At 41.9% G+C, this 13,834-nt stretch overlaps 1 protein-coding gene across 3 annotated transcripts in view; it reads left to right on the forward strand.

The window, feature by feature from the left end:
* Nucleotides 1-10,368, forward strand: part of LRRC63 (leucine rich repeat containing 63) — a 68,993-nt gene extending 58,625 nt beyond the window's left edge. The window contains exons 10-12 of one of the 3 annotated variants that reach the window (XR_013223976.1): nucleotides 5,590-5,829; nucleotides 7,285-9,708; nucleotides 9,742-10,368. Coding sequence is in view for 2 of the 3 variants with exons in the window: in XM_077297377.1 (XP_077153492.1) it covers nucleotides 5,590-5,829; nucleotides 7,285-7,468 (424 nt within the window). In the remaining variant the exon portion in view is untranslated. Of the gene's footprint in view, nucleotides 1-5,589; nucleotides 5,830-7,284 lie in introns of all 3 variants that reach the window. The other 2 variants (XM_077297377.1, XM_077297378.1) reach the window with 2 other exon arrangements.
* Nucleotides 10,369-13,834: the final 3,466 nt, after the last annotated feature.

The following is a 13,834-nucleotide window of genomic DNA, read 5'->3' on the forward strand; positions in this document are numbered from 1 at the left end:
ATGATAGATAGCCTTCAGTTCTTTTTTATTAGAAGAATCGTTCGATTCTCTAAGAGACCACAGACCTTGAACTATTTGATCTCCTAAGTGTGCTCCCCAACCACTAGGACTGGCATCGCTGAAGATTGTTTTTGAAGGTTTAACCACCCAGGGAACCCCACCGGTAAAATGACTCTGATCTAACCACCAGGTAAGAGATTTTAATACGTCTGTTGGTAAAGATAACCTACTATCTAATTGGCCTTGTAATCTTTCTTCTTCTTGTAGAATTTTATACTGTAATTTTCTACTATGGAATTGAGCCCATGGGACAGCCGAAATACATGATGTGAACGAACCAAGAAGGGACATCCCTTCTCTTAGGGAAATTAGGGGGTTATTAATCACCGATTGTACCTTGTTTATAATTGCTAATTGTTTAGAGTCGGGAAGAAAGCACCTTTGATTTGTAGAATCTAGAATAAGCCCTAGGAATGTTTGTCGAGTTGTGGGGGACAATTTGGATTTTTCCCAGTTTACTAACCACCCCAATTCCTGCAGGGACGAAATTGTATCAAGTAAACGTTGATGGCATTGGGAAAGGGAATTGCCCACTATCAAAAGGTCATCTAAATATGATATTACAAGTGTGTCTTTTAATCTCAAATATGACATTAATTCTGACATTAATTTTGTGAAGACTCTAGGAGCTATCGACAGTCCAAAGGGCATTGCTGTATATTGATAATGCCTTATTTGACCTTCCATCACAACTGCCACCCGTAGATATTGCTGATGTTCGAGGAAGATTGGTAGATGGTAATACGCATCTTTAAGGTCAAGTACTGCCATAAAGCAATGGGGAAACAGAAGCTTTATAGTTGATCTTATAGACTCCATTTTAAAGGTTTGGTTTTCTAAGAAGACATTTAGTCTTTTCAGGTTAATTATTGTTCTGAACGATCCGTCTGGTTTCGGAATCAAAAATAAAGGGGAATAAAAACCCCTTCCTTTTTGATGAAAAGGGACTTCCACTAGTACCCCTTTGGACAGGAGATTTATTATTTCCTGTTCTAAGGCCTCTTGTTGTGATTGAGACCTTAAGGAGGTCAATAAGAATGAGTCCAGAGGGACTCGGGCGAATTTTAATTTTAGACCCGTAGATATAAGGCTAGTTGCCCATGGATTGGAAGTCATTGCCAGCCATTGTGAAGAGAAGAAAGACAACCTACCACCAACGGGTAGATCTGTTCTAACGGGGTTTATCCTCAGGTTTGAATGGACGTTTTCCGAAAAAGGCTCCTTTCTGTTTAGAGTCTTTATTAGCCCAGCGGTCTTGGTTTTTATAGTCCTTTCTTCTATTAAACATGGGCTTTCGGAACGCTCTCCTATAGGATGGAAGATAAGTATTATTGGGGAACCCCTTCTTCCTCTCGCCCGCTTTAGTTAGTATTTCATCTAACTTAGTACCAAATAGGTACTCACCCTGGCATGGAAGACCACATAATTTAGACTTCGTTTGGGGATCTCCTTTCCACCCCTTTAGCCATAAGGCTCGACGAGCCGCGTTAGTCAGACCTGCCGATTTGGCAGCTAGCCATATGGAATCAGCTGAGGAATCCGCTAAAAAGGCTGTAGCTCCTCTGATTAATGATATGGAAGAGACCAGTTTATCCCGGGAAAGGCCACTTTTTAATCCTTCTTCTAAATCATTCAACCAGACTAACATGGACCTGGCAGTGCATGTGGCCGATATAGCCGGCCTGAAAGCTCCTGTACAGGATTCCCATGCTCTTTTTAATAGGGTATCAGCTTTCCGGTCCAGCGGGTCTTGCAAAGAGCCGGAATCTTCAACGGGTAGCAAGGATTTTCTAGAAGTGGAAGCCACTGCTACATCTACCTTCGGGGCTTTTAACCATATAGAGAAATCTTCGTCATTAAAGGGATAGCGTCTTTTTGACGAAGACGGCAATCCTCTTTTTCCCTGGCTTTCCCACTCCTTTTTTACTAAATTTTTTATTGCTGGAATTACAGGGAAAGAAGGTTTTTTCCTTTCTGACAGGCCTGCAAACATCACGTCCTGTGGTGTTTTAGGGATTTTCGTATCCTCAATGCCCATGGTGTTACAAACTGATTTAACTAAATTATCGATACTGTCTGTGGGAAAGCATGTATCCCGCTCATCATCTGAGGAAATGATCTTTGGGGAACCATCCGAATCTTTATCTTCAATATCAGAAGACTGCTCAGACCTGGGGGAATAATATTTTTTCCTACCCTCGGGAATTTTTTCCGAGCTTCGGAAGGCCTGTAATTCTTCTCGAATCATACTCCTTATATCTTCCAACCTTACTGAAGATTCCTCACGTAAGGTGGATTCGATGCAAGACTGGCACAGCTTTTTTAAATAACTATCCGGGAGCGGCTGAGAACATAAGGCACATTGCTTGTGTTTGGTTTTCCCTGTTCTTTTTGCCTAAGGAATATAGACAAAGAGGGGGAGTATAATCAGCCCAAGAGGGTATACACACACTCACCCAGTGAAGTTTGTTGTTACAATACCGGCTGATAAGGAGGAGACGGAGGCACAGATGGAGGTACCGACCGGCCTGATTTCTTATCTCTGGCGCTTTTAGAAGACGAAGATCTGCGACTGCTGCTTGTCCGGCTACCAGGCGTAATAGCGGTGACTTCGGATGAAGCCATCGCCGGGTCCTGGGGAGATGCCATGATGGACGCCGGAGGATCAGTGCCGGCGTCCTTTTCTAATGGGGGCCGCCATCTTCTTCCTGCCGCACCTGGAAGTAACCGCTACATCCGGGTCGCGACCATTCTGTATGTGCCTCCGCACCCACCAGCATCAGCGCAGGCACCGTCCTCCTCCTGAATCACCCCGGAAGTTGCGATACTGCTTCCGGGGGATAGTACACCGGACCCACGCTGCCTGCGCACCATCAGAGATGGCGCCGCAGGATCTCCTTACCCCAGCGATATGGTCTCCGCAGGTCCGCTGGGTGGATCTTCGTGAGCCAGGCGACTCCCCGGACCCGGCCTCACCGTACCTGCCAGCAGAGGGGGGAAGCTGCCATAGGACCCCCGACGCTGCTTCCAGCTTCTGGAGCCCTTGCCGTACCATAAAAGTAAACTGCGCAAGCGGCATCCAGGCACTGTCACTAAGGCTAGGTTCACATTGCGTTAGGGCAATCCGTATAGCGCTAGCGGATTGCGCTAACGCAATGTATTTGTAGGGTCCGCGTTTAGGGGTCGCGCGAACGTCCTCGCTCTCGCAGATCCCCGATCTGCGAGAGCGGGGAACGGACCTCGGGCGTGCCGCGGACGCTGCAAGCAGCGTCCAAGGCGCGCCACAAAAGAACGGCACATCGCTAGCGCGAGCCGAAAAAGGCAGGCTGAAACAACATTGCTGTCAATGGGTGCACTAACGGACCCGTTGCACGGCGTTAATTGCGAAATTTTCGCCGTGCAACGCTGTCCGTTAGCGATCACCCACTAACGCAATGTGAACCTAGCCTAAGGGGTTAAATCTAGAAAGACTGATAGTCTGACATTTGGTTCCAGTACACAACTACAATATAATGTGTGTAGCCCCGATCCATTAAGAGTTTTTTTTTTCCAGAACTCTGTATGCAGCTTTTGGCATTTTTATCCCATTTCTGACCAGCTATGCCAAAGCTGGGGCCGGAAGTGGCATGGTAAAGCTTGGCTAACAAACCCATCATAATTTACACCACAAAAGAGGCTTATATGACACCAGAAATGCATAGTAAGATGCGCCAAATTCATTAAGAATCACACACGTCCTAATCAATTTGGGCCTCTTACTCCAGCACTTCCCTTCATTAAGACTGGCTACTTTTAATGAATTGGGGCGATAATGTACAGTTTATTCTTATATTTTGGAATTTCTGACATCACAAGCCGGATAATTCCAATAATATAGGCTATATTCTGTAAATTGCAGGGCAATGGTAAGACTTTTCCTGTATGTTATTGTTGGAAAGCTTCTACCTGTAAATGAAGCTGTTTCACCAAATATCTTTTATCTTTCATGCAATTACATTACATAAAGATGCATCTTATTGTTGAATTTTAGCAAAAAATGATATATTTTGCAGCATAAGTGGTTTAGATGAATGTAGATTGCTGGTACTGATCCATACTCGGCATATGTGGGTCCAGATCATTCCTGCATATATGGAGAAGTAGCAGTTTATAAATCTTCAAAAAAAATGTAATACGATGCTATCTTTCACAAGCGTTCTAATTAAGAAAAAAAAATAAACTTTTTTTTTATTTTTTTTAAGAAAATTGCATATACAGAAGCAGAAGATTATATCAGGGTCAAAGCCATTTTATCTGGTAACCACATACTTTCCCCAAAAGAAAATGTCTGATTTGTAGACATAACAAGCTGTCAAATGAGCGGCCTAAATATATCTGCTTGGTCTTGTGATCTTAGATAGTTCTGGACTATAACATTGTAATAATAAAATCAATCCAGATATCTGTCTAAGGGCTTGTTTCCACTTGCGAGAAACCCGTCCGTGTCTCGCATATGGAAACCAAGCCGTGGCGCCGGCACTTGGGAGCGGAGCTGTGCAGCTCCATGTGTTCCTAGGCGGCCGCACGCTCCGCTCTGGAGTGCCGGTGCCACAGCTTGGTTTCCATATGCGAGACACGGACGGGTTTCTCGTAAGTGGAAACAAGCCCTAATTGTTAAAGGCAATCTGATAGCCGCATGACCTATTGACAGAAACTCTGATTCCAGCAATTTATCACTTACTGATCTGCTTTTTTGCAGTTTTGATAAAATCGCAGTTTTCTCACCTGCAAATTTACTAGTTCTCCGAATAAGAGCTCTGTATAACCCGCCCACACCACTTATTGACAGCTCTCTGTTTACATTGGCAACTTTCTGCCTATGCACAATCAGTGGTCAGGGTGGGGTTGCACAGAGCAGGAGGACTACATGGCACAAGACAACTAGTCTTGTAGTGATAATCTCCTGTTGGTAAAACACTGATTTTATTGATTTTACATTAAACAGTTCAGTAAGTGACACATTGATGGAATCAGGGTCTCTGTCTCTACAGATTACATAGCAAAAAACTGATTTCGTATTCCATTTAGCAATAAGCAGGAACATTTTTTAAAGCTTTTCACTATGAAAATATTGAGCACAATCTATATAATATGGGCACTACGTGCCCTATTAGTGTATATAGAGTTTGTAGCCACTGTTAGATGTTTAAGCCTAGGAGGAATATACCGAAAAAGGCCCACAGTCTGGATGGATGCGTAGACATCTGACCACAATGGGGACCAATTGTAAAATTAAAAAAAAGTATACCACACAGTAAAGAGTTTTTTTGTGGTTTCCCTCTGCACAAGAAGCTGTCCTTTGCTAAGCCATTAAATAAAAATGATGAGGCTGCAGAGCAGTCAGATGGAGGCGAAAAGCACACACTTTGGGATTCGGCTTGGTATAATGAGGCTATGGCAATGGAAAAGTATCGGGATAAATTTTGTGGTATTCGGCTAAACGCAGAATCTGCGGGACATGTGTAAATGGAATAATGTGTATCTTCCTAGGGCGCTGGAGTTCCTAAACGTGGAAGGAAATAGTTTACCTGCATTACCCTGTGGAGCTCTGAAGCTGAAGTTAAAACACCTACGTGTGGGGAATAATCGGATGCACCCTCTGTTCTGGGGGGAAAACACCCGCATTCAACCACAACGTCTGCTGGACTTGGCAGCCATGTCCTTTGGCAAAAACAACATGTTTCGTTATTTCACAGCTATTCCTTGCGAATTGACACACATACTACAGAAGTAAGTCATGCCAAGAAGTTACAATACAGACTATGGACAGAGAAAAAGTGAAATAACAAGAAATATAAATATTAAATCCTGTGAATATTGTACCAATCAGCCGGGTTCACACAGCACAGGTATTATTGTATCCATTGTCAGACATAGAAATCATCGGGCCCCATAGAAAAAGTCCTAATTACTCCCCTTGACCACTCCTCTGTCCCCTCCAAAAAAATAACGAAAAAGCAGCGGAGTAGGTGGGGTCACGGCGCATCGGCATAGTCACAGAAAGGTGTATCGTCAAACGTTTAAATAGTGAAAGACACGTACTGCAGAATCTACAATGTCATTTTGCCCCTATTTAAGCCCATTAGTGTTCTCACCAACTTTGATCACACTTTCATGGCCTCCATAAAGAATGATGTCAACTAAAATGCCTCCCCCTCCTCAAAACAGTATGATACACCCCTGAGTGAAATCTTCGACAGTACCCTTCACACGCAAAGTATAATGCTGCCACAGCGCCCCAATACAATGATGTCCTTACAGTTCCCACACACATATTAAGAGTCCCCTGAGTGACTGTAGCACAGTATGACGGCCCCTTCGTCCCATAATACAGTATAATGGCCCCCACAGCCCTCCACACAATATGAATGCCCCCACAGCTCCACACACTGACCACCACCACAGTACCTGCACATACAGTTGATGGCCTCCAAAGTTCTCCACACTTTGATGGACACACATCCCCTACACACATTTTGATGGCCTCAAAATATATACCCCAAACACAGTGTATCCACACACACGGTATATCCCCATAAACAGAATGATGGCCCCATACTAATTACTGAAAAAAATGACACACCTAACCCACTGTTCCCCCACTGATCCGACTTCTGCAGTGTGTTTCTGAAGCTCCATGCAATGGGCACATAGTAGTGACATTATTGTGATGCAGAGCTTAGATGCACAGAGTGAATGATGGAACACGGAGCTGATGGTTGCTTCTTCCATCATTCTCTTCATCTGTGGATGCATATACCATTGAAAGTGCCACGCCGGGTAGGTGGTGGGGACTCCACTGTCTCACGGCCCCCATAGCAGTATGCACTTGACTGCATCTCTATTAGCCTGAACTAGGAGTGGAGACAAAAATAGAACAAGATATGAAGCTAGCGGGAGTGGGCATCCTAATATATACAGTAACTGGCCAACATAGGAACTCCATACATATCACACATTATCATCATCGCTGCAGAATATGTTATATAAGTAAAGATTATTATTATCATGATTTCGGCTAGTTTTAGGTCTGTCCTTTTCCTGCCATGAAGACTCACTTTATGCTTTGATGTAGTTTCTAGGTTTTCCCTAGTTTAGTTGATCTGCCCTGTGTGCACTTGACCTTATTGTGTCTTAATGTTGACAACATCTAAGTTTTAATATGATATTCCCTTTTCTATCCAGCTTAACAGTCTGTGACTGCTGCAGAGGTGTCTTATCAGGGGAAGGACTTCGCTTTATTCGACCTTGTGAGAAAATCTTTGGAATCCGCAAGCTGCCATTTATCTTTCATAGCTGCTCGTCCTCCTGTTACAGAAGTTTTATGTGCCAGACAGAGTCACTTACTCATCATCTCTATCACAGTTAATGTGCATTCTTCATAGTAGTAAATGAGCAACATCTTTTTAAGTAATGAGAACCCATCAAGTCCCAAGCCACCACCCTTACAATTTACAGGCCTATTCCTTCCATCCAGGAAAGGGATTTCCTTGGCAAAAGTTTGTACCTGTTCAATAACAACTTTTACATTAGCACTCCCAATATTTTTTTATTAGCTAAACCTGTGTAAATGTGAGTTACTATAGTGTAAGTGTGTTAATATAGTTACCGATCACCATCTCCTCCAGTTTTTGTCTCACACTGCTCTCTATATGTGGGCCAAAAGTCAATTTTACAATTTTATCCTACAGAGCATCAGAACGTGGCTCCATAGACTTACATTGTAAGGGTTTGCTCACAAAATTGGCAAGTGCAATGTGAGAAAAAATCGCATTGCACTCGCACCAATGTTATTCAATGAGGAAGTGTTCATCAGTGAGTTTTTCCTCTCCTGGAATTGCAGTGAGGAAAAAAATTGCAGCCTACTGTGTATGGCCACGTAAAATGTCCGAGACCCACCAATGCTAATCAATGGGTGCAAAAAAATTGCATGGCATACTGTCTGATAAGCCTTTGCTGGTTATTAAAAATATGACGTGGAGTCTTCCCTTATTAATAACCAATAAAGGCTACGCAGACAGCTGTGAGCTGATATTAATAGTCTGGGAAGCTCTCTATATATTGTTCCCTTTCCAGAATAATAGTACCAGCTCTCAGCTGTCTGCTTTCTCTCCGCTGGTTAATACATGTAAGGGGGGATCCCACCCTTTAGTGCCACATGAAAGGCAGCTACAGGACAGCTATCCTATTTACTCTATCTATTCTATCAATCTAATCTATTTATCAACTATCTATCTATATCTGTATATAAGATTGCTTTATTAGTTTGTAAATTAGCTTTAAATTACATAGAGAATTACAGTATGTAAAAGCTGATGTTAAAAGCTCATTGCATGCGAATATCATACGGATGTCATATGGATGCTAGGTGAGTAAAAAAATGCACGCTCGCATGACATACTGATGCTAGGTGAGAAAAAAAAACACCTGACACGCTCCAACTTTTCAGGCTGAGAATCTCAGCGATTTTATGTACTGTAAGGCAGTGACCGGTGTTATATGCGAGGGTCACTATGTGTCCCCCAGAATGCGCACAGAAGCGTATTGAGGCCACAGGAGTGCATTGCAGTGACAGGCATAGCTGTGATTGCAGTGCAAAATAAAAGTTAGAGTTGGTCTTGGGCAAACTATTTGTCCAAGGCAGATTTAAGAAAACCTGCCATGGGCTTTTATTTTTGAAGCAGACTACAGGATGGTAGTGGGGAGGTCCGCTTCCTTCCGGCCAGGTCTTCCATGTAGCCTATGGCCACAGGTTCCTTGTAAAAACCCTGCAGCAAAGGGTTGGGTGTGTCACTCATGGTTTGCAGCTTGGCAGAGCAGGAGGCTCTGCAAAACGTCAGCCTGTGTAAAGCAACACGGAGCCAAAAGGCTTGGCACACCTTAGCATACACAGCGGTGTAGTCGCACATGGCAACCGGTCTCAGTTACGGACCATCTTGTTTCCCGGCTGCATTCTGGAGGATACCCTTTTGTTTTCTATTTTGTGAGTACGCTGAGCATTAAAGAGACTTTATTTTTGAACTTTCCTGTGGTCACTGCCTGTCTGTCACACTGCACCAACCCTTCTGCACTACAGTACACAAATGTGAGCAAACCCTAAAAGCCACTTTGGCTCATACTTAGAGCCCAGTTTGATCCGGTGAGTTAGAACACGAATCGCATAAATGTGAAGATGACTGGAGCAGCGCTGGAAATCGGGGAATACACTGATCTGTAAGTATATTACCACAATTACACAAAATTACATCCACATTTACACAGGTGTAGCTAAAAAAAAGAATATTGTGAGCCAAGACTAGTCAGCATCAGATCTATGAGTATGCCCCGCTCATGTTTTTATCCCTAGAAATCTTGTGTGCCACACACTTTCTAAAAGGCTGTGGATTTTATAGATCATAAGAGGATTAAACTTATTAAAGATTTAAGCTTTAATATAAAAATATACAGTTGTTACAATAAGATATAAAAGGGTAAAAAATAAATGACACACAAAGATGCAAAACAGTTCTAAAATAAAAAAGGAGAAAGAAAAGAAATACTTACTGTTCTTCTGTTTCCTTGGGGGAAGGAAAAAATTAATTATGGATCACACGCAACCAAAGAAGCCCTGTGATGTGAACAACTTTCTTTCGTGCCAACCAGCTTTTTATAGTCCTGACCATAAGCTCATATTTCCAGGATCACCTGGATTGGACTACCGGTATTTAAAAATTGCTGTTTATGGTTGGACGGAGATCTAAGGGCCTTGCATTTCAAATATTCTGTGTCCTCTTTATATAGTAAATAGGAAATATCCTGCCTAGTTACAGATCATTTGTTTCCCTTTGAAGCTCAGGGTCCATGAGCTCCAGTACCATGTTTGACACCTTCAGCAAAACTCACATTGTGTTTGCAATACCGGCATATCCAGTTTCACCCTTTTGTCAACTAAATGTACCTGTACTGCTCTTATACTTTTCCCTTATTGATTATACATTTCCTTCACCAGCCCATGAGCTTTTATTGAAGTAAATGGGACCTGAGCTGCAGTACCTGAGAACGGCCACTACACAGTGCAGGAGACTGTGCTGTTCTGACCCTGTACACTGTACATCCGGAGAAGCTGATCGTTCAGGATGTTGGACCCCACCAATTTCATACTGATGTCCTATCCCAGGGATAGATCATCTATATCTAAGCAATAATCCCTTTAACTCTGCTTCAGCAAATACCGTATGTTAATTTCAAGTAACTTGTGAATCTGTTGAATAAAAAAAACATATGATTAAATTTACAGAATCACTTATTAGATATTACATTTTACATGAAAGGGAAATTCAACTTTATTTCAAAAACAGATTTTTTTTTTATTCCTTTGTTCTTATTCAGGAAAATGTAAATTCATTATTTTCTGCTGATGAGCATTTTCATATGGCTGTATTTATCAGTCTGTGTTCTATCTACCTATTTATTGCCAAAACATGGGAAAAGCTCAAAATTGAAGATTTAAGTTTCATAATTTTTAAAGGGAACCTGACAATTGATAAATGCTGCTCGATCTACAGGCAAGTATCAGACACTGGCTATATACTGTAATTTCAAACATATATATTTAACTCTGAAATTCTGCAGCGTTTCAGAGAAAAATATACTTTAAAATCCATCGGGGACTGAGCCGCACTGGAGACTAGTTGGGCAGGGGGTTCCCCGGCAGCTTCCCCCTCTTCTCCCCAGGAGTGACAGGTCTCACCCTGTATTTGTGTATAGGGAGAGACCATTGACAGCGGGTGGTGAGAAGCTGCTGTGGACCCACCTTTCTTCCGACTGGGCACGCTTGCGACTTGCGCAGCATTGCAGAGGTAAACATATATGGCTAAAATCACATAGCAAATGTCTGATGCATGCTGCTGTAGATCGACATGTATCAGCTGTTAAGCTCTCCTTAAGTTTGAAACTATACTTTATCCTAAGGGAATAATCTCACTTGAACTGGATTTGGCAACTTTAGGGACAAAGGGATGAGGGTGGAGAGGGTTTTTTTTGGTTGTGGGGGGGGAGAATTTAGTTTGTAACATGTTTGACCATTGGTACAACCCCTAGCAAAAATTATGGAATCACCGGCCTTGGAGGATGTTCATTCAGTTGTTTAATTTTGTAGAAAAAAAAGCAGATCACAGACATGGCACACAACTAAAGTCAAAAGCAGATCACAGACATGGCACAAAACTAAAGTAATTTCAAATGGCAACTTTCTGGCTTTAAGAAACACTAAAAGAAATCAAGAACAAAAAATGTGGTAGTCAGTAATGGTTACTTTTTTTAACCAAGCATAGGGGAAAATTGTGGAATCACTCAATTCTAAGGAAAATATTATGGAATCACCCTGTAAATTTTCATACCCAAAAATAACACCTGCAGCAAATTAGATCCGCTTGTTAGTTTGCACCTAAAAAGGAGTGATCATACCTTGGAGAGCTGTTGCACCAAGTGGACTGACATGAATAATGGCTCCAACACGAGAGATGTCAATTGAAACAAAGGAGAGGATTATTAATCTCTTAAAAGAGGGTAAATTACCACGCAATGTTGCAAAAGATGTTGGTTGTTCACAGTCAGCTGTGTCTAAAATCTGGACCAAATACAAACAACATGGGAAGGTTGTTAAAGGCTAACATACTGGTAGTCCAAGGAAGACATCAAAGCATCAACACCGGAAACTTAAAGCAATGTCTCCAAAACAGGAAATGCACAGCAAAACAAATGAGGAACAAATGGGTGGAAACTGGAGTCAACGTCTGTGACCAAACTGTAAGAAACTGCCGAAAGGAAATGGGATTTACATACAGAAAAGCTAAACGAAAGCCATCATTAACACCTAAACAGAAAAAACAAGGTTACAATGGGCTAAGGAAAAGCAATCGTGGACTGTGGATGACTGGATGAAAGTCATATTCAGTGATGAATCACAAATCTGAATTGGGCAAGGTGATGATACTGGAACTTTTGTTTGGTGCCGTTCCAATGAGGTTTATAAAGATGACTGCCTGAAGAGAACATGCAAATTTCCACAGTCATTGATGATATGGGGCTGCATGTCAGGTAAAGGCACTGGGGAGATGGCCGTCATTACATCTTCAATAAATGCACAAGTTTTTGTTGATATTTTGGACACTTTTTTTTATCCCATCAGTTGAAAGGATGTTTGGGGATGATGAAATCATTTTTCAAGATGATAATGCATCCTGCCATAGAGCATTTACTGTGCAAACATTCCTTGAAAAAAGACACATAAGGTCAATGTCATGGCCTGCATATAGTCCGGATCTCAATCCAATTGAAAACCTTTGGTGCAAGTTGAAGAAAATGGTTCATGACAAGGCTCCAACCTGCAAAGCTGATCTGGCAACAGCAGTCAGAGAAAGTTGGAGCCAGATTGATGAAGAGTCCTGTGTGACACTAAGTCCATGCCTCAGAGACTGCAAGCTGAGAGGTGGTGCAACAAAATACTAGTGATGTTTTGGAGTGGTTTTTTAGTTTGTTTGTTTTTCATGATTCCATAATTTTTTGCTCGGAATTGAGTGATTCCATAATTTTTCCCCTATGCTTGGTTAAAAAAAGTAACCATTACTGACTACCACATTTTTTGTTCTTGATTACTTTTAGTGTTTCTTAAAGCCAGAAAGTTGCCATTTGAAATGACTTTAGTTTTGTGCCATGTCTGCGATTTGCTTTTTTCTACAAAATTAAACAACTGAATGAACATCCTCCAAGGCCGTTGATTCCATAATTTTTGCCAGGGGTTGTATATATGCTTGCTACTCATGTTCTGGAGTTGTATAAAGTTCTGTCTATTGCCAACTTCTATAGCTTTTGACATTGGTTTTAATATATTTCTTCATTAAGAAAAAAAGGTTGAAAGTAGAAATAAGTTAAATGAATTTTCCCAATAACTTGTTGATTCGGAGGAAGGCAAAAATCCCATGAGGCAGATGCTAAATTAATTCCCGACTCCACAGACAGCAATGAGTCTAGTTCCCTGGATCAACATCCCATCAGAGAATCTAGTACCCATAAGCAGTAATATTATATTTTTCAAGAAAGGTTTCCAGGCCTCATTGTACTTTTTAGTTAATTGACCATTACAGCATCATGTGGCAGAGAGTTCCATCGTCTCACTGCCGTTTCTGTTATGATTCATCCTTCTTTCCTCTAGATGTAGAGGTTGCCCCCTTGTCATCATTGCAGCCCTAGATGTAAAAGTATCATTAGAAAGATCTCTGTAATGTCCCCTCCTATATCCTTTCTCAATCACCATGCTTCCCTCTTTTAAAATAATAGCACCTATTTTCACCTCAGTCAATGCACTGTTCCATGTGTGTCAGCGTTGACCCTCCAGGGGCTCACGTGACATTGTCACGCAAATCCCTGGAAAGCTGGCTTCAGCACCACTGGAATGGCACCCACACCATAGGTGAATATATGATAGGTGATATTGTTTTATAAGGGGGAAACATGGTGATTGAGAAGGTGTTGTTCACGTAGTGGACAGCCCCTTTAATAGCCTCAGTCACTGTTCTTTGCACCCATTCTATTTCATTTATGTTGTTCTTATAAAATGGAGCCCCAAATTGGACACAGTAAGTGTTGCTGCACTAATGACTTGTACAGAGACAGAACTATGTTCTTGTTATGAGCTCCTCTGCCTCTTTTAATACATCCTATGAATGTATTTGCTTTCGCAGCAGCTGCCTGGCAC

The sequence above is a fragment of the Ranitomeya variabilis genome, chromosome 3 (genome assembly GCF_051348905.1).
Source record: "Ranitomeya variabilis isolate aRanVar5 chromosome 3, aRanVar5.hap1, whole genome shotgun sequence".
NCBI classification, from domain to species: Eukaryota; Metazoa; Chordata; class Amphibia; order Anura; family Dendrobatidae; genus Ranitomeya; species Ranitomeya variabilis.